Source organism: Pan paniscus, chromosome 5, assembly GCF_029289425.2.
Source record: "Pan paniscus chromosome 5, NHGRI_mPanPan1-v2.0_pri, whole genome shotgun sequence".
Classification (NCBI taxonomy): domain Eukaryota; kingdom Metazoa; phylum Chordata; class Mammalia; order Primates; family Hominidae; genus Pan; species Pan paniscus.
The window spans coordinates 165,710,838-165,738,836 of NC_073254.2; the positions used below are offsets into that span (position 1 = coordinate 165,710,838).

Here is a 27,999-nt window from a genome sequence, read left to right on the forward strand (position 1 = left end):
CCCATGAAGATTCTGCAGGTCTGTGATTTAAAAAGCTCCCAAAGTGATCCTAATGCATTCCAGGACAGGGCATCACTGGTGTGGCCTAGAAAATTTACTAGAAAGTTGTCTGATGTTTTATGTTTGACAGAAAAGAAAAAATATCAGTAGAGACTGCTCGAGGTAAGCCATGCAGCAAGAGAGGTGATCCCTGCCCACGTCCTCCAGGTCTCAAGAAAGAAGATCCTACCCCTATCCTGGAGTGGCCACCCCACAGCCTCCTGCAGCTGCCATTCCCACGCTCCTCACAACTGTGGCAGTCTTCTCACTCAGGATTCCTTCACCCCAAAATGCATTCATGCAGCTCTCCCCTCATCACCACCACACACCCAGGGAGCCCCACAACAAAAAGCTTAAACATCTCTGAAACCCTCCAACTTTGGCTCTTTCCTTGCCATTTTAATAAAATCAGCCTTTCTCCTGTCTCCCTCACATGGAGTATAGAGCCTGAGCATCCATTTCTTCTTGGATTCAGATCAGATTTTTAAAAACAGCTTTGTTGTTGTATTTATTCCCATAATTGCAACACAAAAATAAATGAGAAAAGATCCTATTTTTCATTAAATACCAAGTTCAAAATACTAACCCTACTATAAAGTCTTCCCAACCGCTTTCTTCCTCCTGAATTCCCACCCAGAAGAACTTCTTCCACAACATTGCATATAGGTACCATTCCTTCTGAAACTATTCCAATCAATACAAAAAGAGGGAATCCTCCCTAACTCATTTTATGAGGCCAGCATCATCCTGATACCAAAGCCGGGCAGAGACACAACCAAAAAAGAGAATTTTAGACCAATATCCTTGATGAACATTGATGCAAAAATCTTCAATAAAATACTGGCAAACCGAATTCAGCAGCACATCAAAAAGCTTATCCACCATGATCAAGTGGCCTTCATCCCTGGGATGCAAGGCTGGTTCAATATACGCAAATCAGTAAATGTAATCCAGCACATAAACAGAACCAAAGACAAAAACCACATGATTATCTCAATAGATGCAGAAAAGGCCTTTGACAAAATTCAACAACCCTTCATGCTAAAAACTCTCAAGAAATTAGGTATTGATGGGACGTATCTCAAAATAATAAGAGCTATCTATGACAAACCCACAGCCAATATCATACTGAATGGGCAAAAACTGGAAGCATTCCCTCTGAAAACTGGCACAAGACAGGGATGCCCTCTCTCACCACTCCTATTCAACATAGTGTTGGAAGTTCTGGCCAGGGCAATTAGGCAGGAGAAAGAAATAAAGGGTATTCAATTAGGAAAAGAGGAAGTCAAATTGTCCCTGTTTGCAGACGACATGATTGTATATCTAGAAAACCCCATTGTATCAGCCCAAAATCTCCTTAAGCTGATAAGCAACTTCAGCAAAGTCTCAGGATACAAAATCAATGTACAAAAATCACAAGCATTCTTATACACCAATAACAGACAAACAGAGAGACAAATCATGAGTGAACTCCCATTCACAATTGCCTCAAAGAGAATAAAATACCTAGGAATCCAACTTACAAGGGATGTGAAGGACCTCTTCAAGGAGAACTACAAACCACCGCTCAAGGAAATAAAAGAAGATACAAACAAATGGAAGAACATTCCATGCTCATGGGTTGGAAGAATCAATATCGTGAAAATGGCCATACTGCCCAAGGTAATTTACAGATTCAATGCCATCCCCATCAGGCTACCAATGACTTTCTTCACAGAATTGGAAAAAACTACTTTAAAGTTCATATGGAACCAAAAAAGAGCCTGCATTGCCAAGTCAATCCTAAGCCAAAAGAACAAAGTTGGAGGCATCACACTACCTGACTTCAAACTATACTACAAGGCTACAGTAACCAAAACAGCATGGTACTGGTACCAAAACAGAGATATAGATCAATGCAACAGAACAGAGCCCTCAGAAATAACGCCGCATATCTATCTACAACTATCTGATCTTTGACAAACCTGAGAAAAACAAGCAATGGGGAAAGGATTCCCTATTTAATAAATGGTGCTGGGAAAAATGGCTAGCCATATGTAGAAAGCTGAAACTGGATCCCTTCCTTACACCTTATACAAAAATCAATTCAAGACAGATTAAAGACTTAAACGTTAGACCTAAAACCATAAAAACCCTAGAAGAAAACCTAGGCATTACCATTCAGGACATAGGCATGGGCAAGGACTTCATCTCTAAAACACCAAAAGCAATGGCAACAAAAGCCAAAATTGACAAATGGGATCTAAATAAACTAAAGAGCTTCTGCACAGCAAAAGAAACTACCATCAGAGTGAACAGGCAACCTACAAAATGGGAGAAAATTTTCGCAACCTACTCATCTGACAAAGGGCTAATATCCAGAATCTACAATGAACTCAAACAAATTTACACACAAAAAATGAACAACCCCATCAAAACAAGTGGGCGAAGGACATGAACAGACACTTCTCAAAAGAAGACATTTATGCAGCCAAAAAACACATGAAAAAATGCTCACCATCACTGGCCATCAGAGAAATGCAAATCAAAACCACAATGAGATACCATCTCACACCAGTTACAATGGCAATCATTAAAAAGTCAGGAAACAACAGATGCTGGAGAGGATGTGGAGAAATAGGAACACTTTTACACTGTTGGTGGACTGTAAACTAGTTCAACCCTTGTGGAAGTCAGTGTGGCGATTCCTCAGGGATCTAGAACTAGAAATACCATTTGACCCAGCCATCCCATTACTGGGTATATACCCAAATGACTATAAATCATGCTGCTATAAAGACACATGCACACGTATGTTTATGGTGGCATTATTCACAATAGCAAAGACTTGGAACCAACCCAAATGTCCAACAATGATAGACTGGATTAAGAAAATGTGGCACATATACACCATGGAATACTATGCAGCCACAAAAAATGATGAGTCCATGTCCTTTGTAGGGACATGGATGAAATTGGAAATCATCATTCTCAGTAAACTATCGCAAGAACAAAAAACCAAACACCGCATATTCTCACTCATAGGTGGGAATTGAACAATGAGAACACATGGACACAGGAAGGGGAACATCACACTCTGGGGACTGTTGTGGGGTTGGGGGAGGGAGGAGGGATAGCATTGGAAGATATACCTAATGCTAGATGACAAGTTAGTGGGTGCAGCGCACCAGCATGGCACATGTATACATATGTAACTAACCTGCACATTGTGTACATGTACCCTAAAACTTAAAGTATAATAATAATAAATAAATAAATAAATAAAAACATTGCATATAGGTTTCAGACTTCTGCTTTAGTCCTTACTTGACAATAAACATTTTTTCCCCTCAACTAAAAATACCTCTTAACCTCAAGGGCTGTAAATTTTTCATCTTGGTATCCCAGTACCTATCACAATTCCAGGTGTATAACTGAGCTTCCAAGTTCTTCCATGAGTTGAATAAGTGAATCAAATACTGATTCTGATTTGTTAGGGTTTTAGTTTTCCTAACTGAAGGTGCAAAAGTAATAGAGATCTCTTCTCAGTGGTTAATACCAAAATAACGATTTAAACAATACTAAAATTTGAGGTTTAATAAAGTTAACACATTTTTGTATTACCAGAATACCTAGAAGAGTTTTTAGTGTTTTTTATGTTTCATTTGGATCATATCTCTCAACATTTCTCATCTCTAGTTAGATTGATTCACTAATGGATTCTAAGTACATCCCTCTAAGAGATAACAAAACTTCTTCAACCACAATAAAAAGACAACATTATCAAGCTAAAATTTCAGATTCAAACTTCTAACCACATTAAGTAAAGACTGAAGTCTGTGCAAAACAGCATACATAGCTCTGGAGTAAAGAACTTTTTAAATAAGTATTTCTTTTATGGGATACTTCTTCATTGTAGAGAAAACATGAGACATTGTCAAAACTAAGAAACACAAACCAATGACAAAATATTGTCAATATTTTTATATAAAATAGTTTTACTTCCATTTACAAGCAATACTCATATACATTAAGTGAATTCTTCCTCATAATTATTCTGAACTAGTAAGTGTTAAAGCAACACTTTAAACTAATGTCTTTTTGTACAACATTCAGAATTATTTTTACCTCAGAAGTCCATGGGTGAAATTAAGGATAGCTCTAAATCGAAGATGATGGAAATAACAGTGTGACCCCCAAATATTGTTTTCCATGTGTGGGGTTCCAGATTGTTCCAGTTCTGGAATTGTACCAAATACTGATTGTCATATTCATCAAACAGACAGACTTTTGCTAACTCCAAACAACAGAGATGGTAATATTTTGGTATTTTATGGCAAAAGGCATGAATGTAAATGTTATGCTAACTTCTTCCTAACATACAGAGTTCATAAAATCTACAAATATAATGTTGAAAAATGTTGGTAATAGATCAAACCATGATGAAATTTCTCTTTGCTCATAGAAACAGTATTGAGCCTTTTGACTAAGGTTTAAAAGACAATAATTTTATAATAACCTGACCGGGTGCAGTGGCTCACACCTGTAATCCCATTACTTTGGGTCACCTAGGCAGGTGGATCACTTGTGCTTCAGGAGTTCGAGACAGGCCTGGGCAACATGGCGAAACCCCATTTCTACTAAAAAATACAAAAATTAGCTGGCCATGGTGAAACATGCCTGTGGTTTCAGCTACTCAGAAGGTTGACATGGGAGGATGGCTTGAGCCTGGGAGGTGGAGGCTGCAGTGAGCCAAGATCATGCCACTGTACTCCAGCCTGGGTGACAGGGCCAGACCCTGTCAAATAAAAAGGAGAAAAAAATCATTCCCTTAATTCTCTGAAGTTTTACTTAGCTAAAATTCAAGATAAAACGCTACATTCATGTGGCATTACAATTTACCATTTAAAAACAAAGATCACGGAATTGAAACTGTTGGGCTTCTCACTCCTGTATGTACTGGCGGCACTACAGGCCTGAGCTATCTGGACTTTGCCCAGGATGCCAGCATCAGAGCAAAAAACTTAGAAGATATTCCAGATAATGAAACTCAAATTGGTGATGGTGTTGGAAAAATAAAACATTTTAATGAGCTTACTGGAACAGAAGTCCTGGGACCAACAATGGTACTAAGACTTCTCACACCTGGTGAAGGCCCAGCCAGTCAGTCAATCTTGACCTGTCAGCCTTACCACAGCTCTTTCAGAAAAAGGTACAATCTCCTAAGACAGCTCTTATCTCATTGAACTATCTGTTTACTGGCTTTCTGCAAGCACAATTCATTCTCACATCTCAAACACATGAGCATTCACTCTCATTCATTCACAATTCATTCTCATATCTCAAACACATTCACTCTCACATCTCAAACACATAAGCATTATTTTTACACAAATAAAAAATCTCTATCAGATGCCTATTATTTCTCTAGACATCATAAAATATGTTATACTGGTTTAAGCTTATACTTTATTCAAACTATTATTTTGTTTCTGGTAGGTCACCAAAGAACACTTCATAACATTGTAGCTGCTTTACTACCTTTTGGGGGGAAAAATTCATAACTTTTGTCTCTTCTCACCTGTGAGCATGCAACACTACTTTCTTTAATTTGCCCTAATATTAGAACCTCCATTCTGCTTCTATGGAACATGAATAAATCATCTAAAAGTAACAAGTAATATCATTTCAGTTATCATTAACCCTGGTAAATGATGGAAGATCAGATACGGGGGGAGATAGAATGAGAAACTGTAGCAATTTATACACCTGGATTATTTTAGTCTGGCATAATTTTATTTTGGATTTGTAGAAGACTTTGGTTTAATCCAAGAGTAAAGGAAAAGGCTTTTCATTTGGATTTGAATGTACTTCTTGATAATGTTCTCAAAAACTCTGAATCATTTTGGCTGAAACAACACATTAAATGAATATTTATTTTGGAAAAGAAGGATGGGGAAATTAAGAGAAAAGTCAAGGAAAAGGACCAGTTGGAATAAACAGAGTCTCTACTCACCTCCCAGTTTTGTTGGCATTTTCTCTCAATTCTCTTCTTACTGATAATACAAAGATACCGCACAGCCAACACAAACACAAAGAACTTCTCCCTAATAAGTTCTAGAGCTCAGAGTTTCTATATGGGATATTAAAATTTACTTGCCAAATTTCCATGTCATGCCTAGTAGAGGTAATGTGGTATAGAAGGGAATACTAAATCATAACCCGAAATGTTAGAATAATTTGGTGAATGAAGTATTAGAAAAGATTTACTCTGTTATGCGTTGAGCTGTGTCCCCCAAAATTCATATAAAAGTCCTAACTCCTAGATCCTCAGAATGTGATCTTATTTGAAGATAGGATGTTTACAGTGGTAATAAAGTTAAAATGAGGTAATTAGGGGTGGCCCCAATCCAATATGATTAGTGCCTTTATAAGAAGAAATTTGGGCACAGAGACAAAAAGAGAAGATGGTGTTAAGAGGCAGGGAGAAGATAGCCATCTATAAACCAAGGAAAGAGGCCTGGAACAGATAATTACCTCACAGCTTTCATAAGAAACCAACTCTGATGGCACCTTCATTTTGGGCCTTTAGGCTTCAGATCTGTGGAACCATAAATTTCTGTTATTTAAACCACCCAGTGTGCGGTACTTGATTATGGCTGCCTTCGCAAACAAATGTGTTATTTTAAAGACATAAAATTTCATGTTGATTTGTTTAATCTTCTTAAATTATAATAGATTATTTAAGGATTCAAAATTTTTATATCAAATATGCTCTAACATAAATGCTGTAGCACAAAAGGTAATATGAAATGAAGGTAAATTACAGTTTGTGCAGGACAAATGAAAGAGTGGAGTAAAAAAATAGTGATAATTTGAAGGCTGAATTTATGGCCATTAAAATCTAAGAATATAAAACCTCATCCAGAGTATCACTGAGTGGGGACATGTCAATCTAATGGCACATTATAATTAGAGTTAAGGATTTTCAGCATGAAGGAAGAGAGTTCCAAAACAAATAATCTAATTTCACAAGAAAGATATAGTTTAGACTATATACATATGCATACACACAGAACACAAAAACACACAAGTATACCAAAAAAATTAGAAATAAGTTAAATAACAAAATCAAGACTTATTATTTTGCAAAAAATTTAAGAATATGCTGGACAAATACCTGCCTGCAAAATTTTTTAAAATCAGTAGAGATTTCTGTTCCTGCCAACAAAAAGAACAACTAGAAAAATGGCAAAATTCATAAAATAATTGTTTTTGAATGTTGAATAAAGGGCAGTACAGGACTATAATCCCTAAGAGAAGAAAACAAACAAGATGAATGATATAAATGCCATGGATTTCTGACTTCAGGGCATTTCCAAACCATGACATAGGGATGTGGGACTTTACTCTCACATTTGGGGAGAACAAAGTGAGAGTTAAATACCAGAGATGAGAAAGCTATGCAGACAAAGAAGTCCATAAATCTGCATAAAAGTTTCCTAGATTCTTTGGCTGCATGTCAATCTGTGGATGCATAACGTAAACTTTGACAGAGTCATACAAAGAACAAACAGCAAGAAAAGAAAAATTTCTGAAAATTGTAAGCCAGACAACTTGCAGAGCTTACACAGAACTGGGAAACATTTTAGTCTCCACCAGACAAAGTGAGGAAATCTTGGGGCACTGAATACATAAGGCATTCAGTAAAGAACCCAGAGTTCATTGCTTAATAGTGGGGCTGCACTAACCTTCCTAGAGACCTGCCTTTGTAAACCTTCAAGAGGAACCTTACATAGAACAAGCTAATCCACAAGTAACTTAACTGTCAGAAACTAATCCAAATTCTATGAAACAATGGAAATTACAATGGCCAGCATGCAAACAAAAATCAATAGATACAAAAGTTAATTTATTTCCTAGATATCAGCAAAGAACAACTGAAATTTAATTGTTTAAGGAAAACTAAATATACTATTTAAAATAGCACACCAAAAACCCTTATGTATAAATCTAACAAAACGGGAGAAATATTCTATGTTCATAAGTTTGAAAACTCAATATTGTTAAGATGCCAGTTCTTCTGAACTCGATCTATAGCTTCAACACAAAATCACAGCAAGCTATTCTGTACAAGTCAACAACTGAATCTAAAAAGTATTTGGAAAAGCATATGACCAACAAGAGCCAACACAATTTTGAAGAACAAGAACAAAGTTGGAAGATTCACACTACACTATTTCAAGATCAGTATAAACCTACAGTAATGAACAGAGTGTGATACTGGTTTCAAAAAAACCAGACATATAGAACTGAATAGAGAGCACAGAAATGGACATATGCAAATAAAGTCAGGTGGTTTCTAATAAAGACAATTTAAAAAATAATGGACAGTATTTTCAAAAAACGGTGCTGGAACAAGTGGATGTCCATATGGGGAGCAAAAAGAACCTAGCCACAGACCTTATATAAAACATAAAAATTAACAGAAAATGGCTTATAAATATATACATATGTAAAAACTTCCAAAAATAACATAGGAGAAAAACTAGATGCCCTTGGATTTGGAGAAGAGGTTTTTTATTCAATACCAAAAGCATAATCCGTGAAAGAAAAAAAAAGTTGTTGGATTTTATTAATAGTTTTGTTTTGCAATGGACACTGCTACAATAAAAAATAAGTCACACACTAAGAGAAAATATTCGCAAATCACCCATCTCTCAAAGACTTGTATCCAAAATATACACAGAACTCTTAAAAATCTTGAATTTAAAAATGAAAAGATCTGAACAGACACCCAAAGAATATATACAGATGGCAAATAAGTATATGAAACAATGCTCAATATCATTTATTACAGAATTGCACATCTAAACAATGAGATACCACTATGCACCTATTAGAGTAGTTAAAATCCAAAACACTAACAACATCGACACTGATGAAAATGTGGAACAGGAACTCTCATTCTATGCCAGTGGAAATGAAAAATACTAGGCCACTCTAAAAGATGGTTTGGCAGTTTCTTACAATGCTGAGTAGTCTTATCACATGATTCAGCAAATCCACTCCTAGATATCTACCCACTGATATAAAAATTCATACCTACACAAAAATCTGCACACCAATGTTTATTCATAATCACCCAAACCTGGAAGCAATCAAGATGTCTTTCAATAGGCAAATAAACAAAATGTGGAACATACATATAATGGAACATCATTCAGCAATAAAAAGAAATTACAGCTACAGAAAAAAACATAGATAGATATTAAATATATTGTTAAGTGACAGAAGCCAGTCTGAAAAGGCTACACACTGTACGATTCTAATTACTTGACATTGTGGAAAGGCAAAACTATGGAGATGGTAAACAGATCAGTGGTTGCCAAGGGTTTGAGGAGTGGGAAGGGTTGAATAGACACAAGACAGAGGAGTTTCTAGGGAGGTGAAACTAGTCTAAATGAGACTATCATAATGAATACATGACACTGTGCATTATCAAAATCCACAGAACTTTATATTACAAAGAATATATTTCCCATATATATACATAATTAATATAAATGTATATTTCTTTGTTTTGCCAGCTAAGAAGGCCTACAAGCAACAATATCCCAGAAGGAAGAGGCACACTCACTGCCCAGATCTTGATTTCTAATACCATTCTACAATAAAATCAAACAGAGCTCCTTGGAGAAATGTCCAATTTTAGTGTGGAGGAAGGAGACATAAAAGATGATCTCAGAGCACCTTGTAGTGCCAGAAAGTAAGGAAGTGCTCAAAAACAAACTAAAAATCACACACACAAAGATGGGGGGATGTCAAAGAGACACAAAAGAGAAGTCACTGAAAGAGTTCTCAATGGCCAAACCTGAAATAAACTGAACAAGAAAATAAAGTAGTAAGATATTTAAACCGAAGTATAAAATAATATCCGTGAATTCCTATATATATAAATAATTGAATAGGTAAATAAATGAGGGAGAAGAAACAAATCCTCCATATAAATACATTCCAGAAAATTAATGTAGATATTCTGCCCTCAAGCAGGCAGAACATAACTTCTCACTTTTTAAACGTGAGCACTGCACAGTGACTTCTTCTGAAAGACTACAGTATGGAAATATGGGGAAAACACAACTTTTACAGCAGAGAAAACTAACAAATATGACTTCAACTACATGATCAAAGTCATCACAAACGGTAGTAAGTCATGTTAATAGTATAGATCCTTGATATGATGTAATAAGGAAGGCACTTTACTTTGATGGTCTTCCCAAAAACCCATAATCCAAGTCTAATGATGAGAAAGAAACACCAGAAAAATCCCAATTGAGCAACTTTCTGCAAAATACCTGATGAATACTATTCAAAACTTTTAAGGTCATTGCAGAAATACATAAAGTCTGAGAAACTATCACAGTCATAATAAATGTAATGTGGTCATATAGATAAGGTATTGGAAGAGAAAAAGTATGTTAAGTAAAAATAATGAAATATGAATGAAATCTGGATCCTAGTTAATAATCATGTATCAATATTGGTTCCTTAATTATCACAAGTGTCATACTAATATAAAATATTAACAACAGAGGAAACTGGGTAAGGAGTATATAGGAACACTCTGTACTGTCTTTGCAACTTTTCTGTAAATCTAAAATTATTCTGAACAGTTTATTCTTAAAAATACATGTAATATAATTTATCATACCTTAATATAATCCACAAATAAAGCTCAGCTATGGTTACTCAAAAAGGCATGGAAAGAAGTAGTCAAATACTATCAATAACTGTTAGAAAAATTAGTCAATAGAAACCACACCCAAATATGACATATATAAGGAAACGAGAAGATAAGGACGCTGGCTATATCTTCAACATGGTCACGAATTTAAAGAAAAACATAAGCTAAATGAGAACAAAAGAAAAAGATGCACAAGAATACTGAATGGAACTTCTACAGATGAGAAATACAGTATCTGAAAATAAAATTTCACTGGATGGGATTCATAGCAGATTAGACCTAGAAGAAAGCCTCAATTTTCTTATTTATATAACAGAGAAATGAATATCTGCCTTGCAGTGTTGTTGTGAGGACAAAGGGTAATTTAATTGAAAGCACCTAAGAAGTAATTAGCCCATGATAAAAAAAAAAACTCCATCTGTTTCTGTTCTGTGCTCTATTCATTCAACCAATATTTACTGAGCAGCTACTATGTATCAACTACAATTGCAGGATATAAAAGAATGAATAAAATACACATAGTCCCTACACTCATAGAGTTTACAATCTGGTAGAAGACAAAAACCAATAAATACACAAATAAATGTTGTACATGATATTTTTGTTTTAAACTGTAGCATGCATTGTTAGCTGCCTACCTAAAATCTACTCTACTCATTCTTCTTGGTAATCACTACCCTAATTTTTTTCAGGGAAGGAATGTGCTGGCCTAAATAAAGCACTTTCCCAGTGATATGGTTTGGATTTTTGTCCCCACTCAAATCTCATCTCTGAACAGTAATCCCCAATGTTGAAGGAGGGGCCTGGTGAGAGATGATTGAATCACGGGGGCAGACTTCCTCCTTGCTGTTCTTGTGAAAGTGCGTTCTCATGAGATCTGGTTGTTTAAAAGTGTGTAGCACTTCCCCCTTCTCTCTATTCCTCCTGCTCCAGCCATATAGGACGTGCCTGATTCCCCTCTGCCTTCTGCCACGTTTGTAAGTTTCCTGGACCTCCCAAGCCATGCTTCCTGTACAGCCTGGAGAATCATAAGTCAATTAAGCTTCTTTTCTTTATAAATCACTCAGTCTTAGGTCATTCTTTATAGTAATGCAAGAACTGACTAATACAGAAAACTGGTTCTGGGAAGAGGTGCATTACTATAAAGATACCTGAAAATGTGGAAGCAGCTTTAGAACTGGGTGTTGGGCAGAGGTTGGGACAGTTTGGAGGACTCAGAGGAAGCAGGAGGATGAAGGAAAGTTTGGAACTTCCTGGAGACTCGTTGAATGGTTGTGACCAAGATGCTGATACTGATATGGACAGTGAAGTCCAGGCTGAGGTGGTCTCAGCTAGAGATAAGGAACTTACTGGGAACTACAGTAGTCACTCATGTTGTGCTTCAGCAAAGAGACTGGCAGCATTGTGCTCCTGCTCTAGAGATTTGTGGAAATCTGAACTTGAGAAAGATGATTTAGGGTATCTGGTGGAAGAAATTTCTAAGCAGCAAAGCATTCAAGGTGTGGTCTGGCTGCTTCTAACAGCATATGCGCATATTTATGAGCAAAGAGATTATCTGAAACTGGAACTTATACTTAAAAGGGAAGCAGAGCATAAAAGCTTGGAAAATTTGCAGCCTTGCCATGTGGTAGAAAAGAAAACCCCATTTTTAGGGAGGAATTCAAGCCAGCTGTAGAAACTTGCATAAGTAAAGAGGAGTTGTATATTAACAGCTAACACAATGTAGAAAAGGCCTGGAAGGCATTTCAGAGACCTCCATAGCAGCCCCTCTCACCACAAGCCTGGAGGCCTAGGAGGGAAAAATAGTTTCACAGGCCCAGGGCCTCACTACCCTGTACAACCTCAGGACACTGCTCCCTGAATCCTAGCTTCTCCACCTCCAGCCTTGGTTAAAAGGGTCCCAAATATGTCTCAGTCCACTGCTCCAGAGGGTGCAAGCCATAATCCTTGGAAGCGTCCATGTGATGTTAAGCCAGCTGGTGCACAGAGGGCAAGAGTTTAGGCTTGGGAGCCTCCACCTAGATTTCAGAGGATATTTGGAAACACCTAGATATCCAGGCAGAAGTCTGCTGCAGCAGCAGAGCCCTCAGTGAGAACCTCTACTAAGGCAGTGCACAGGGGAAATGTTGAGTTGGAGCCCCCAAACAGAGTTCCCACTGGGGCACTGCCTACTGGAGCTATGAAAAGAAGGCCACTGTCCTCTAGACAATGGTAGATTCATCAACAGCTTGCACTGTGGGCCTGGAAAAGCCACAGACACTCAATACCAGCTCATGAAAGCAGCCATGGGGGCTGTACCCTGCAAAGCCACAGGGGCAGAGATGCCCATGGCCTTGAAAGCCCACCCCTCACATCAATGTTACCTGGGTGTGAGACATGGAGTCAAAAGAGATTATTTTGCAACTTTAAGATTTTACGGCTGCTCTGCTAGGTTTTGGACTTGTGTGGGGCCTATAACCCCTTTGTTTTGACTAACGTCTCCCTTTTGGAATGGGAGTACTTAGCCAATGTCTGTACCCCCATTGCATCTTGGAAGTAATTAAGTGGTTTTGATTTTACAGGCTCCTAGCCAAAAGGGACTTGCCTTGTCTCAGATGAGACTTTGGACTGCGAACTTCTGAGTTAATGCTGAAATAAGCTGAGACTTTGGGGGACTGTTGAGAAGGAAAGATTGTATTTTACAGTGTGAGAAGGACAGGAGATTTGGGAGGGGCCGGAGGTGGAATGATATGGTTTAGATTTGTGTCCCTGCCCAAATCTCATGTCTGAATTATAATTCCTAATGTTGGAGGAAGGGCCTGGTGGAAGGTGATTAAATCATGGGGGTGGACATCCCCCTTGCTATTCTCATGATGATAGTGAGTAGGTTCTCATGGGATCTAGTTGTTTAAAAGTGTGTAGCACTTCCCCATCTTTCTCTCTTCCTCCTGCTCCAGCCATGCAGATCGTCCCTGCTTCCCCTTCATCTTCTGCCATATTTGTTAGTTTCCTGAGGCCTCCCCAGCCACGTTTCCTGTACAGCTTGCAAAACCATGAGCCAATTAAACCTCTTCTCATTATAAATTACCCAATCTCAGGCACTTCTTTATAGCAATGCAAGAACTGACTAATACACCCAGTCTCTTCTGCAGCAGAGATAGTCAAACACAATAGTTCTGGCCAATTCTAAACATAAAACAAAGTGGGAGTGTGGAGGTATTCTGGTGAACATTTGCTTCCTAGATCATGGGGAATACCTAAGGATGACTCTTCCACTCTTCCTTCTTCTCCCTTATTCCACTAAATGCACATGTGATGAACAGAGCTGCGGCAGCCATCTTGTTGCCTTAAGGGAAAAGCCAAGAGAATACAGTGTGACACTGCACGTGACATCCAATTTAGGCATATAGTCCTGAGCTTCTTGTGGGAAAGCCTAGCTTGACAGAGTCAATTATCTTGAGAAAATAAAGCCAAGACCTGAGAAAAGCAAATCTGAGAACAAGAGAGTTAGAGCTAGAAAGCAAGTGAGGAGAGAGAGGCTGTACTCCATGCTTCTGTCAGTTTGGTTACATGAATTGATTTTTTAAAATTATTTTTAGACTGGTTCACATTCAGTTTCTGTTACTTGCAAAAGAGTCCAATCCAGCATAGTTAATGTGATTTTTAGCCTGTAATAAGTGATATAAGAAAAAGGAACAGATGTTACGAGAAAGAATCAGTAGGTAGTTAGGGAGGTCTTCTAGAAAAGCAACATGAAAGAGGAAACCTAACAAATAAACGCATGTCAGCCTGGAGAGGAGTTGAAAGAAAGGTTTCCCACCTGCCTCCTTCAACCCCTTCCCATCACCAACATGGAATAAGCATGCTCTAAACACAGTAGGGAAAGGGTTTCCTGGAAAGGACCCTAGTGTGGGTATAGGAGCTGGAGATTGGGTGAAACAAATCCTGTGATGTCTACAGACCCACACGACAGACCTAGAGGTAAAAAAAAAAGGAAACTCCATTCAACAATAAAATATACTAAATTATCCCACCTCATGATAAAGTTCTTTTTACTTTGCCAATGATAACGATCTTAAGCCTGCTGGCTCCCCAGCCACACACCCTGAGCGGAATTTTATCCTTAACAAAATCTGCCAAATTACACAGTATTCCATGGAGTGTTCTCCCATTTAGAGGAGGTTTTCAATAAACCTAACAACTTCAACAGAAAACCAGCACAGCTACCCCTACTGATCAGCATATCCTTCATTCATAAAAATGAATGGATATCCAAGGACTACCAGATACTGGAGAAAAATCAATAGAATAAAAAAGCCATCCTGAAAAAACAATTGACTACAGAGCACATGTATGTTTATAGCAGCAAAATTGACAATTGCAAAGATATGGAACCAACCTAAGTGCCCAATGACTAATGAGAACACAGGAACACAAAACCAAACACTTCATGTTCTCACTCATAAGTGGGAGCTGAACATAGAGAACACATGGACACAGAGAGGGGAACATCACACACCCAGGCCTGTTGGTGGGTGGGGGTTGAGGGGAGGGAACTTAGAGGATGAGTCAATACGTGCAGCAAACCACCATGGCACATGTATAATACTTATGTAACAAAACTGCACATTCTGCACATATATGTCATTTTTTAGAAGAAATTTTTTTAATGAACAACAAAAAAAAGAGAAAGAAATCATAGAAAATTTCCCTGAGTTGAAGGAAACAATTCCTGGAATTTAAAGAGCCAACCAAGTGCCAAGTGATAAAACAGACTGCTAACAGGAATGGGCTTAGTTTCACATTAGAATTATCAGCCACAGCTGATAATTATCAGCTAGAAATTACTGAGGCAAAGTCTTCAAAGGAAAAATTATTTTAAGACCAGAATACTGTACCAAATGATCAATCAAGTGGGAAAGCCAAATAAAGACATTTTAGGAATTTGAGGGCTCAGATATTTTCTCTCTGATTTTACCATTTCTTGAAAATTTTCCAAAGAAATGATTAAGGTTTTTAAGAAAGAGGAAGATATACCATTTAAAACAGTGCAACTAACATAGGAGTTCGATTGTTTTCTTTAAAGTCTCAGGTTTACAGCTAAGACTTGTGTGTGTGTGTGTGTGTGTGTGTGTGTGTGTGTGTGTGTGTGTATGCCAAAGTAAGGAAGGGAGAGGAATGTGTAAGTAAGCTATTTTTCTTATCCTCTCATATAGGGGTAACTTCCTGCATAATAGGATTATAAGAATGAACTTTCTATGTAATAGAAAGTCAACAGTCAATATTTTATATAAAACTGATACATATATCAGAAACACACACACACATATATATATATATATATCAGAAAGCCATATATTAGTGAAAAGTGAAAATTAGAACAGGAATCCTAATTCTTCAAGGAAAAAATTCTATTTCCAAGAAATAAGCAATATGCATTCATCAAGTAGTGCAATTAAGCTAGGACATTGTGAGAACTGGTTTAACTCTTCTGTTAAAAAAATTAATAACAAATTTTTAAATAAGTTGTAGAAGAACATTACAGTCCAAATATGAAGTAAAACAAATTCTAGTACCATTTTAAGTAAAATCTGAACATGATTTATAGTGAAGAAAAGAGAATTTTTCCTTGCAGTGGTACAGTTTTCATGTCACAAAATTTTATTTCCTCGTTTACGAGTCTAATTGCACTACGTGGTTTCCCAATAATCATAGTAAAAAATAATAACTAGCCCTTATTTAACATTTACCATATGTCCTCTTGTAAGTTCTTAATATATATCCTATTCTACAAAATACAGTTCATTTATTAGGCAGCTTGGTCCTTTCATTGTGAGCTGAGGTGACACGCCTCAAATCCCACACTGGTTGGTGAGCCCAGGCAATCTGGCTCCAGAATCCTTGCTCTTAAACACTTGGCTACCCTGCTTCTCATAAAGCTCTCTGTTAATTTACGATGTTTAGAATCAGTCTATTTACCTTAAACAAGAAGGCACTGTAACAATTAGAAAATAGAATATAAATTATATAAAACTTGATAATGTAAAAGTCATAATAAACCAAAGTGAGACAGGAAGAAATTGTAATATTTTTCTTATCTTCTCTTATAGGAGTAACTTCCTAGAAAGTCAACAGTCAATTTTTAATACAAAACTGAAAATAATTCCTGCTTGGATAGTAAAGAAAAATATTTATCAAAAAAACTGAAAATAATAGTAAAAAAAAATCAGCAGAGAAGACAGAGAGTGAACTTGAGCTAAATTCCTCATATTTCATAACAGGTGTGATGGTTAATTTTATGGGCATCCAGTAGGTGTCAATATCTATTGCCTAATTTTAACTTTTAAAATTATATATAACTTATATGGTAACTATTAGAAAAATTAAAAACAAAAGTTTGTGGTACCTTAAGAAATAGCAACATAAGCAAACTATTAACGGCATAGGGAGGACTATTAGAAAGGCTAAAGAACTAGGGAAAGGGAAGATGTTTGTTTCACACCATTTCCATTTTTATTACAATTATCAGATATTATTTTAAAAAATAATTCTACAATACTATGAATAATAGTAATACTCTGTAAAGAAAGGATAAACTGAAGAGGGTATCCTTCAATTCTGTCATGGTAAAATAACAGACCAATAAATGCTACCAGACCATAAGCCCAGTGAGGTAGAAAAGGAGAACAAGGATAATATATAAACACATTCCACTCTATCTTCTTTACTGATTCTTTGTTTCTACATCATTACAGGCTAAATGGCCCATTTTTTTTTCATATAAACTTCTAAAGAGACATTCATTTCATTGACTTCAACTATTGAGTCACACCCACTCCAGTCTACAACCTTGCACATTTCCTTTAAAGAAAGGGGCTGTCTCAATTCAGACACTGTTGGCGGGAGCCGATATTAGTTATCACCCTTTTAGGGCATAATTTAGCAGTCTTTAATGAAGTGTTAAAAAAAATGACTGCATTTTGACCTAATAATTTCACTTCTTTGAATCCACTCTGCAGAAACACTCCCGAATGTTCAAAGATACCTGTAAAAGGAATTTCAATTAAGCCACTACTGTTTACGACAGAGGAAAACTGAAAAGAACCTAAATGCACATTGGTAGGTGCAGAATAATTTGTTGCCATTTAAAATATACATCTACATGTAAAATACATATCTACGTGTAGTGACAGTGAAAGATGTCCCTAACATATTGTTAGCCAAGAAAAGCAAAAATTCAGAATTACTATATAATTTTTGTAAAAAAAAAAAGTATATGCATATATCACATACATAAATGTGTACAAGCAGTGTGCTTAAGATGTGTGGAGGAAACACTGTAAGTTTTCACTATGTACATTTCTTTATTATTATTTTACAACCAGCATGTATTGTTTTAGTATTTTAAGAAATCAGGTCATGTCTCAATTGTCATATATCTGGGATTTAAAAAGAAAAAAAAATCCAAAAAGGGAAATATTCAACGTCTTTCCATTAGTTCATTCTCAATATCTATGAAAAAAAATCTAAGTAGCACGTTGCTGTCTAGGATTAGCGAAAACGCTAGTTTCGTTGGTTGGGTCGTTTGGGGTTTTTTTTAGTGAATTAGAGCAGGAAAATGAGGACACAAAACCCAACTAAGGCGGAGCTGGGCTGTTGAAGCCATCAGCGGCGCGCGGCCGGGCAGCCAAGGGACCCGCGAAGAGGGGACTCGGAGGTCGAGGGGCACTCGGAGGGCGAAGGGGGCCCCGGGCGGGAGACGAAGGGCACTGGCCCGTGACGCAGGCGCGGTTGGAAAGAAGCTGAGGACTGGGTGTGCGGAAACCAGGTCAGAGGGGCAGGCAACAGAGTGGGCGGGAAGGCGGCCGGGAGCGCTGTACGGGTCTAGGGAATCAGTAGGAAGCCGGAGGCGCGGCTGGCGGCGACAGCGTGGCCGGCAGAGCAGGGTCAGCCCAGGTCGCCCGGGGAGTGCGCAGGGACGCGGGCAAAATGCCCGGGACGCGCGCCACCGGGGCCTGCGGGGCCTGCCCGAGGCCGAGGCCCCGGTTGGGGGTGCGGGCCGGAGCTCCCGCTCTGCGCCGGGGGCAGGCGTCTGCTGGCAATACCTTCCCAGGAGAGCTCTCCTCCCGGCTCCCGCTTCAGGAACTTGTACCAGAACGTGTCCACGCGGCCCGGCTCCGCCCCGTCCTGCGCCGCCTCCTCGGCCGCCAGCTCCACCTCCCCGAGCCACAGGCCCGGCTCCTGCAGCGCCAGGGCCCCGGCGCCCGCCGCGGTGCCTGCCGGCCTCAGGCGGACGGCACCGCGCGGCTCCCAACGCCCCAGCTCGGGCCGCGACCCCACCACCAGCAGCTCCGGCCGGGCGCCGGCCACGGCGGGCGGCACCACCACCCCAAAGCGGAATCGCATGGCGGGCGGCGGCGGCGCGAATACCCGGGCCCGGAGTCCCCGCGGCCGGCAGGCGCGGCCCGAGCACGAGGCGGCCGCAGCGATTGGGCGGTGGTGTGGGAGCCCCGGGCACCGGGGAGAACACGTGCTGTTCTGCGCCTTCTTTGGGATGCATCACGCGGCTCCCGAGCCCAAACTTCGTCCAGGCCGGCGGGAAGGGGTCAGCGGAGCCACCAGCTGCCTCTTTGTGCCCCGCAACCCCGCGGGCGGTTGATTTCCACCTGTGGGCGGTGGGGACACGCGACCGGAAGAAATGGAAGAGAAAACGGGGTTCGGGGAGGGAGGTAAACTTCTAAGCCAGGCGATCGTCCAGTTCTCTCTCCAAGAGACTGGAAATTAACTTTATGAGGATCATAAGGAAGGGAATGACCTCTAGACAGCCGCCTTCTAATTGTGAAACGGGGGAGGATCTTGGACCCGGTCTCTGGAGCGCTCCCTATCTTAACCAAGTCACTTACTCTAGCAGGTCTCAGGTTCTTTGTCTGTAAAATGAGGGTGTAAAATAATGATCTTTCTAGACCCTACGAGCTCTGAAGGATCTCTGATTGGTGGAGATCACCCAAGACCCGGAGCTGATGCAAAACATTACCTACCATTCCCTTGTCTGAAAAGCCACATCAACTTTCTTTTTTCAAAAACTATATTTTTAGTATGTGTAAAGTAAGTTTGGAGTAAATACTTTCAAGTCCTTTTCAAGGTCAAAACAAAAACTAATTCTGTGACTACAAATGTATGCTTTTTTTTTTTTGAGACAGAGTCTCGCTCTGTCCAAATGTATGCATTTTTTAATGGAGTAAATTAAAAAAAAACCTTTGTTTAAAATTTACTTTCAGCAAAAGTCAGCATTATTTTTTCAACTTAAAACTTTTTTGGGTTTTAAGTTGAAACAGGTTTTTTAGCTGTCTGGCCCAAATCCAAAATACGTATATCTTGGTGGGGAACTTCAATTTGTCTCTGCCATAAGACAAACGAATGTCCTGATACTTTCTGATTCTTTAACAAAATTATCCTTGTATTCTTAGGTTTATATATTCACTAACATTTAACATAACACAAATCTGTTACGTGAATTAAAGACACACAAAGGCATTTTTACCAGTGTTTGGAAGTTTGTGAATAGTAAAGGGGAACAGGCCAAAATTTCATGCGTTGAGGATATAAGTAAAACAGAAAGTGCAAAAATGTAAACTACACAAACTCAATCTCTTGTGGAACAATTAGAAAACTAATAATACATTTTACTCTTGAATGTTGATATTCCACTCGAAGTTTGGCTGGTTGCTAAGCTTAAGGATAAACACTATGAAAAATGTGAAGACAGAAGGGCTGGCCAAACACAGCTAATTCGGCAGCAAATCACACATTAAATCACAGTGGCATGTGAGTCGGTTTATTCAAATTGCTGTTAAAAGATATTCTTAGAGTAAGTTTAGGAAAATAAGAGTCATTTGGCGATGCAGAGAGGATTTTGTCTACAGTGGAATCCAGACTCCGGTGAAAGTTCTCATTCCTTCAGGACCTGGGAGCTAACAGCTCCGGACTTTCTTGTGCTCCACTGTGCTGCCTATGTTGTGTGCTTCCCAAATGGCATTATTCCCACCAGCTCTTCCAGAGTGAGTTCTGCCCATTCTGTAGATGAAACAGTAGCGGAAAAATTAAACAATATCTTTGCTCAACGGACATTGGTTCCTTTACTCTTCTCTCATCATAAAGAAGTTGAAATAATTTTAACCATTGGAAGAAGTAACCCTCTTAAGCCCCTAAACAAAATATGTAATAGCTTATTTTATGGCAAGGATTTAAATAAGGTATAAATTGGATAGCTGCACTGTGTAGTAAGTAAAATGCAACTGGAAAGGAGAACAAGACCAAAATAGGGCTTAAGGGACATATATCAAGGCCTTGATCATATTTTGACGGTCAATCATTTGGATGTATAAGTATTAACCATGATAATATCCATTGAGCCTATATTATGGGCCAGGCACATGGTTTTCGTACTCATATTATCTTATTTAAGTCTCTCACCAATCCTATAAGGTAACTACAATTGTTACCCCCATTTTTAGATGTGAGGATACTCCAGCACAAAAGGGTCCAATGAACAGCCCACAGCAAGGAAGGGGCAGAGCCAGGGGCTAAAAGGCGTGCATTCAGCTTATAGATATAGATACAGATATAAATTCTGATAAGGAAAATCTGTTTTAGAATGCATATAAATTCTAGCATATTTAAATGTTATTCTCTGTCAGCTCTTAATTTAAAAAAATTAAATTCCTATCATTATTTCTTGTGACTAACTTCATCCTTAGGAATTAAAGAACAGATGAATCATGAGTGGCAGTCTAAACGGATCAATGACTCTGTAAAGACTCATATATCTTAGCATTTGGAGAGGATTTGGCTGCAGGTTCTTGGAAATTATAATTTGTATGCCTTTTTATACCTATGTGTTGGCAATAGAAACAGATTTAAGAAGCCAAGGTGAAGAATTTTACCAGTTTTTAAGTTGTGTTAGTTTTAGATCTTTTTCCTTGTTGGGTCCTCCATATGAGATTTCTTTTTACATTTCGAAGAATCATGGTATTTATTAAAAGGGATTATTTATGAAATCCATTTGAGGTCAGATTCTTGATGCTATGGGGACAAGCTAAATTTAGAGCAAGAATCAGTCCAGTAGAGTAACATAATTCTGATAATAATTTTTAAAAGACCAAAACAATTTGTTGTCATTGAATTTCATTTTTATAATGCTATCTTATATATAACTATAAACTTTCCTGAGGAATGGGTGATAAATTCAAACATAGAGTTTCAAGATCCAATTCAAATGTAAATTCTTTTGAAGCCCCCTCAGGGAAAGCTATTAGTTTGATCTTGGGAGATTTATGTTTTCTGAAGCAATCTTTCACTAGTCAGTGAGTTATCATAAATCTTTCCTTGTAGTATTTTATATGTGTATACACATTCACTGATGTAAACCATATTTTATCCACATAGTTCAGGGACTGTTATAAGTATTAGTTTATTACTCAACAAAACATATCTAAAAGTTAAATGTGTCACATATACTATGCAATTTTGTAGCAATAAAAGAAAATCCCTTTCAGACAGAGTTTGAATACAGCTTAAAAACTTTTGCATGTTACAGCTAACTTTTTTCTGGATTGAAAAAGTATGGCTTAGGCTACCTCATAAGTTGGGGTTCCCATGGGTTAGAAACCCCTTTGGGAATCTAGAACAATAGAAGGATATAAACTAAACTAAGGCTTTGCCCCAAAATCCCACTACATTCCTCAACTGTTGTAAAAATTCATGTCTTTTTTTGATACATATAAAAATCTCATCTCTTGTCGATTCCAATAATTCCAGTTCCCATCCATACCACCGTAGAGAAGTTTTGCATCTTCAGTGCATCACCACCGGCCTGTTTTGTCATTCTTCTTTCTTTACAATTTACATTATTAAAATATTAATTTTTAGGAATGCTCCAAGCATGAAATTACAATGAAGCGTATGCCCTTTCAGAAGACATTGACCTGCCCTTTCCATCACACACCTCCATCATTGTAAAATCTACATCTCCTCCCCTTCACTTCTCCTTTGAAAACCTCTACTCAACAGGTCATTCAAGCCTGGGTTTTCCTAGGCAATGACCTAAAATGACTTTGCCTGGGGAAAGTAGAGTGCCAAGCCAGGTGGCTGGACCTCAAGGTTAGAGACACTGGTTTAGAGCTTCCTTCAGCTGTAAAAAGATCCTCCTAGGTCTGAATAACTTGAATGGCAGGCTGGTTAATACCCTTCCCAAATAGAGTGGAGAGCATGATAACTCAACCCTTAGGAATAAAAGAATGGTGGCTGGAAGGGAAGATTTGAAACTCCCAAAGGAACTTTCAAAGACTTTGAGAAAAAGGAAAGAGGCTAGCTGAAAGCAGAGCTTACTCATTTATACTTAAATAGAGAATGGAGACTGTTGGCAGGGCAAACCTGATAAGTACTTTTAAAAAAAAATTATTCTACTTTAAGTTCTGGGATACGCGTGCAGAACTTGCAGGTTTGTTACATAGGTATACACCTGCCATAGTGGTTTGCTGCACCCATCAACCCGTCATCTACATTACATATTTCTCCTAATGCTATCCGTCCTCTAGCCCCCACCCCCCGATAGGCCCTGGTGTGTGATGTTCCTCCTTGTGTCCATGTGTTCTCATTGTTCAGCTCCCACTTATGAGTGAGAACATGTAGTGTTTGGTTTTCTGTTCCTGTGTTAGTTTGCTGAGAATGATGGTTTCCAGCTTCATCCATATCTCTGCAAAGGACATGAACTCATCCTTTTTTATGGCTGCATAGTATTCCATGGTGTATACGTGTCACATTTTCTTTATCCAGTCTATCACTGATGGGCATTTGGGTTGGCTCCAAGTCTTTGCTGCTGTGAATGGTGCTGCAATAAACATACGTGTGTATGTGTCTTTATAGTAGAATGATGTAAAATCCTGTGGGTATATACCCAGTAATGGGATTGCTGGGTCAGAGGGTGTTTCTGGTTCTAGATCCTTAAGGAATCACCACACTGTCTTCCATAATAGTTGAACTAATTTACATTCCCACCAACAGTGTAAAAACATTCCTATTTCTTCACATCATCTCCAGCATCTGTTGTTTCCTGACTTTTTCATGATCGCCATTCTAACTGGCATGAGATGGCATCTCATTGTGGTTTTGATTTGCATTTCTCTAATGACCAGTGATGACAAGCTTTCTTCATATGTTTGTTGGCAGCATAAATGTCTTCTTTTGAGAAGTGTCTGTTCATATCCTTCACCCACTTTTTGATGGGGTTGTTTGTTTTTTTCTTGTAAATTTGTTTAAGTTCCTCATAGATTCTGGATATTAGCCTTTTGTCAGATGGATAGATTGCAAAAACTTTCTCTCATTCTGTAGGTTGCCTGTTTACTATGACAATAGTTTCTTTTGCTGTGCAGAAGCTCTTTAGTTTAAATATATCCCATTTCTCAATTTTGGCTTTCATTGCCATTGCTTTTGGTGTTTTAGTCATGAAGTCTTTGCCCATGCCAATGTCCTGAATAGTATTGCCAAGGTTTTCTTCTAGGTTTTTTATGGTTTTAGGTCTTACATTTAAGTCTTTAATCCATCTTGAGTTAATTTTCATATAAGGTGTAAGGAAGGGGTCCAGTTTCAGTTTTCTGCATATGGCTAGCCAGTTTTCCCAGCACCATTTATTAAATAGGGAATCCTTTCCCCATTTCTTGTTTTTTTGGCAGGTTTGTCAAAAATCAGGTGGTTATAGATGTGTGGCATTATTTCTGAGGCCTCTGTTCTGTTTCATTGGTCTATATATCTGTTTTGGTACTAGTACCATGCTGTTTTGGTTACTGTAGCCTTGTAGTATAGTTTGAAGTTAGGTAGTGTGATGCCTCCAGCTTTGTTCTTTTTGCTTAGGATTTTCTTGGATATACAGGCTCTTTTTTGGTTCCATGTGTAATTTAAAGTAGTTTTTTCTAATTCTGTGAAGGAAGTCAATGGTAGCTTGATGGGGATAGCATTGAATCTATAAATTACTTTGGACAGTATGGCCATTTTCACGATATTGATTCTTCCTATCCATGAGCATGGAATGTTTCCCCATTTGTTTGTGTCCTCTCTGATTTCCTTGAGCAGTGGTTTGTAGTTCTCCTTGAAAGGTCCTTCACATCCCTTGTAAGTTGTATTCCTGGGTATTTTATTCTCTTTGTAGCAATTGTGAAAAGGAGTTCACTCATGATTTGGCTCTCTGTTTCTCTATTATTGGTGTATAGGAATGCTTGTGATTTTTGCACTTTGATTTTGTATCCTGAGACTTTGCTGAAGTTGCCTATCACCTTAAGGAGATTATGGGCTGAGACAATGGGGTTTTCTAAATATACCATCATATCATCTGCAAGCAGAGACAATTTGATTTCCTCTCTTCCTAATTGAATACCCTTTATTTCTTTCTCTTATCTGATTGGCCTGCCAGAACTTCCAGTACTATGTTGAATAGGAGTGGTGAGAGAGGGCATCCTTGTCTTGTGCTGGTTTTCAAAGGGAATGTTTCCAGCTTTCGCCCATTCAGTATTATATTGGCTGTGTGTGTGTCATAAGTAGCCCTTCTTATTTTGATATATACATTCCATCAATAAATAGTTTATTGAGAGTTTTTAGCATGAAGCGGTGTTGAATTTTGTTGAAGGCCTTTTCTGCATCTATTGAGATAATTGTGTGGTTTTAGTCATTGGTTCTGTTTATGTGATGAATTACATTTATTGATTTGCATATGTTGAACCAGCCTTGCATCCCAGGGATGAAGCTGACTTGATCATGAGCATGGTAGATAAGCTTTTTAATGTGCTGCTGGATTCTGTTTGCCAGTATTTTATTGAGGATTTTCACATCGATATTCATTCAGGGATATTGGCAGACACCAAGCTGGCTATAGGAATTTTTTTTTTCTTATCCCAGTGGTGCCTGGAATGCCAGCGAGACACAACTGTTCACTCCCCTGGAAAGGGGGTTGAAGCCAGGGAGCCAAGTGTTCTAGCTTAGTGGATGCCACCCCTACGGAGCCCAGCAAGTTAAGATTCACTGGCTTGAAATTCTCGCTGCCAGCACAGCAGCGAAGTCAGCACAGCCTGAAGTCAACCTGGGATGCTTGAACTTGGTGGGGAGAGGGGCGTCTGCCATTACTGCGGCTTCAGTAGGCAGTTTTCCCCTCATAGTGTAAAAAACTGCCACCGGGAGGTTCAAACTGGGCAGAGCCCACCACAGCTCAGCAAAGCCACTGTAGCCAGACTGCCTCTCTAGATCCCTCCTCTCTGGGCAAGGCACCTCTGAAAGAAAAGCAGCAGCCCCAGTCAGAGACTGATAGATAAAACTCCCATCTCACTGAGACAGAGCACCTGGGGGAAGGAGCACCTGTGGGCACAGCTTCAGCAGACTTAAACGTTCCTGCTTGAGGTCTCTGAAGAGAGCAGCGGATCTCCCAGCACAGCACTCAAGCTCTGCTGAGGGACAGACTGCCTCCTCAAGTCGGTCCCTGACCCCCATGCCTCCTGACTGGGAGACACCTCCCAGCAGGGGTCGACAGACACCTCATACAGGAGAGCTCCGGGTGGCATCTGGCGGGTGCCCCTCTGGGACAAAGCTTCCAGAGGAAGGAACAGGCAGCAATCTTTGCTCTTGTGCAGCCTCCACTAGTGATACCCAGGCAAACAGGGTCTGGAGTGGACCTTCAGCAAACTCCAGCAGACCTGCAGCAGAGGGGCCTGACTGTTAGAAGGAAGACTAACAGAAGGGAATAGCATCAACATCAACAAAAAGGTTGTTCACACAGAAACCTCATCTGAAGGTCACCAACATGAAAGACCAAAGGTAGATAAATCCACGGAGATGAGGAAAAACCAGTGCAAAAATTCTGAAAATTCCAAAAACCAGAATGCCTCTCTTCCTCCAAAGGATCACAGCTCCTCACCAGCAAGGAAACAAAACTGGATGGAGAATGAGTTTGATGAATTGACAGAAGTAGGCTTCAGAAGGCGGGTAATAACAAACTTTTCTGAGCTAAAGGAGCATGTTCTAACCCAATGCGAGGAAGCTAAGAACCTTGAAAAAAGGTTATGAGAATTGCTAACTAGAATAACCAGTTTAGAGAAGAATATAAATTACCTGATGGTGCTGAAAAAGACTAGTACTTTTTAAGAACTTGAACCCTCTGTAATTCACTCTGTGCTTATTTTTCCTAACCACTGTATGTGTGTTATATTAAAAGTATTTTCAACATAAAACTGGGCTGCAGGCAGAAGGTAAGTTTGAAACATTCTTTTTCTTCACCATCAGCTGGAAGAAGAAGAGAGCCCAGAGAGGAAGATAAGAGTTGGTAGTAACTGGAAATGGGAAGTCTTCGGTGAAACCCTATTGACCTTCAGTGTGAGAGAAAGGATACACCAGAAGTTGAGTAATGACCCTGGGCTTCCCCTAAACTCTAGTTCTTAACTAGAAATTTGTGGATTCCCTGGAAATGCAAAAATAGTGTAGAGGGAGGTAGCGTACCCATATTTAACTAGTGGACACAGCTATTTACTCAGATATATACACTTGTCCAAGCATGCACTAGAACCTAAGTAAAGTATAATTTTCTAAAATGACTCTCATGTATGTAAATTAATGAGAGAACCAGCAGGATGGTAAAGCTGATTCAAAGAGAATTTTAAATACAATGTATGTAGGCACTGAAAGAATGCTAGACAATTACTAGGTTAGATACAAAATTGATTAACTTCCTACTGGGCAATTAAACTGTAACATTTGGATATATCTTTTTTACCAGATAGGAATCCCTTGCACCTTTAACAGATAAACACCTACAAGATTTCATACATAACTTTGGGGGTTGGCCTCAATCAATAGTAAATAATAAAATACACCAAGGCACAAATAATCTTATAAAGAATAACATAACTCTGCGGTGACCCCAATGGAGTACTCCAGCATGCAGGACATGCAGTCAACCTGGCACTTTAAGGCTAAAGCTCAGATACTTTTTAAACAATATGTAATAATACTAGTAACTTTCCATTTATTGAGCTTTTATCTACTAAGTGCTAGGCACTGGGCTATCTTACCTACTTTATCTCATTTAATCCTCTCAACATTTCTCTATGTGAGAAGGTTGGGTCTGATCTCACATAACAAAGGGCTTGCAACCAGAATTTGGGACAGGCAAAAAACAAGAAAGGAATGAAGGTAGAAGGAAGCTGTATTCCAAGTCAGGT

The 27,999-nt window shown here is 38.9% G+C and overlaps 1 protein-coding gene across 2 annotated transcripts in view; it reads right to left on the bottom strand.

Annotated features, from left to right (window-relative positions):
• Positions 1-27,999, bottom strand: part of EPM2A (EPM2A glucan phosphatase, laforin) — a 124,482-nt gene that overhangs the window by 85,817 nt on the left and 10,666 nt on the right. The window contains exon 2 of one of the 2 annotated variants that reach the window (XM_063605517.1): positions 18,850-20,818. In XM_063605517.1, the coding sequence (XP_063461587.1) occupies positions 18,850-19,150 (301 nt within the window). In that variant the 5' untranslated portion in view covers positions 19,151-20,818. Of the gene's footprint in view, positions 1-18,849; positions 20,861-27,999 lie in introns of those variants that run through there. The other variant, XM_024929011.4, reaches the window with a different exon arrangement.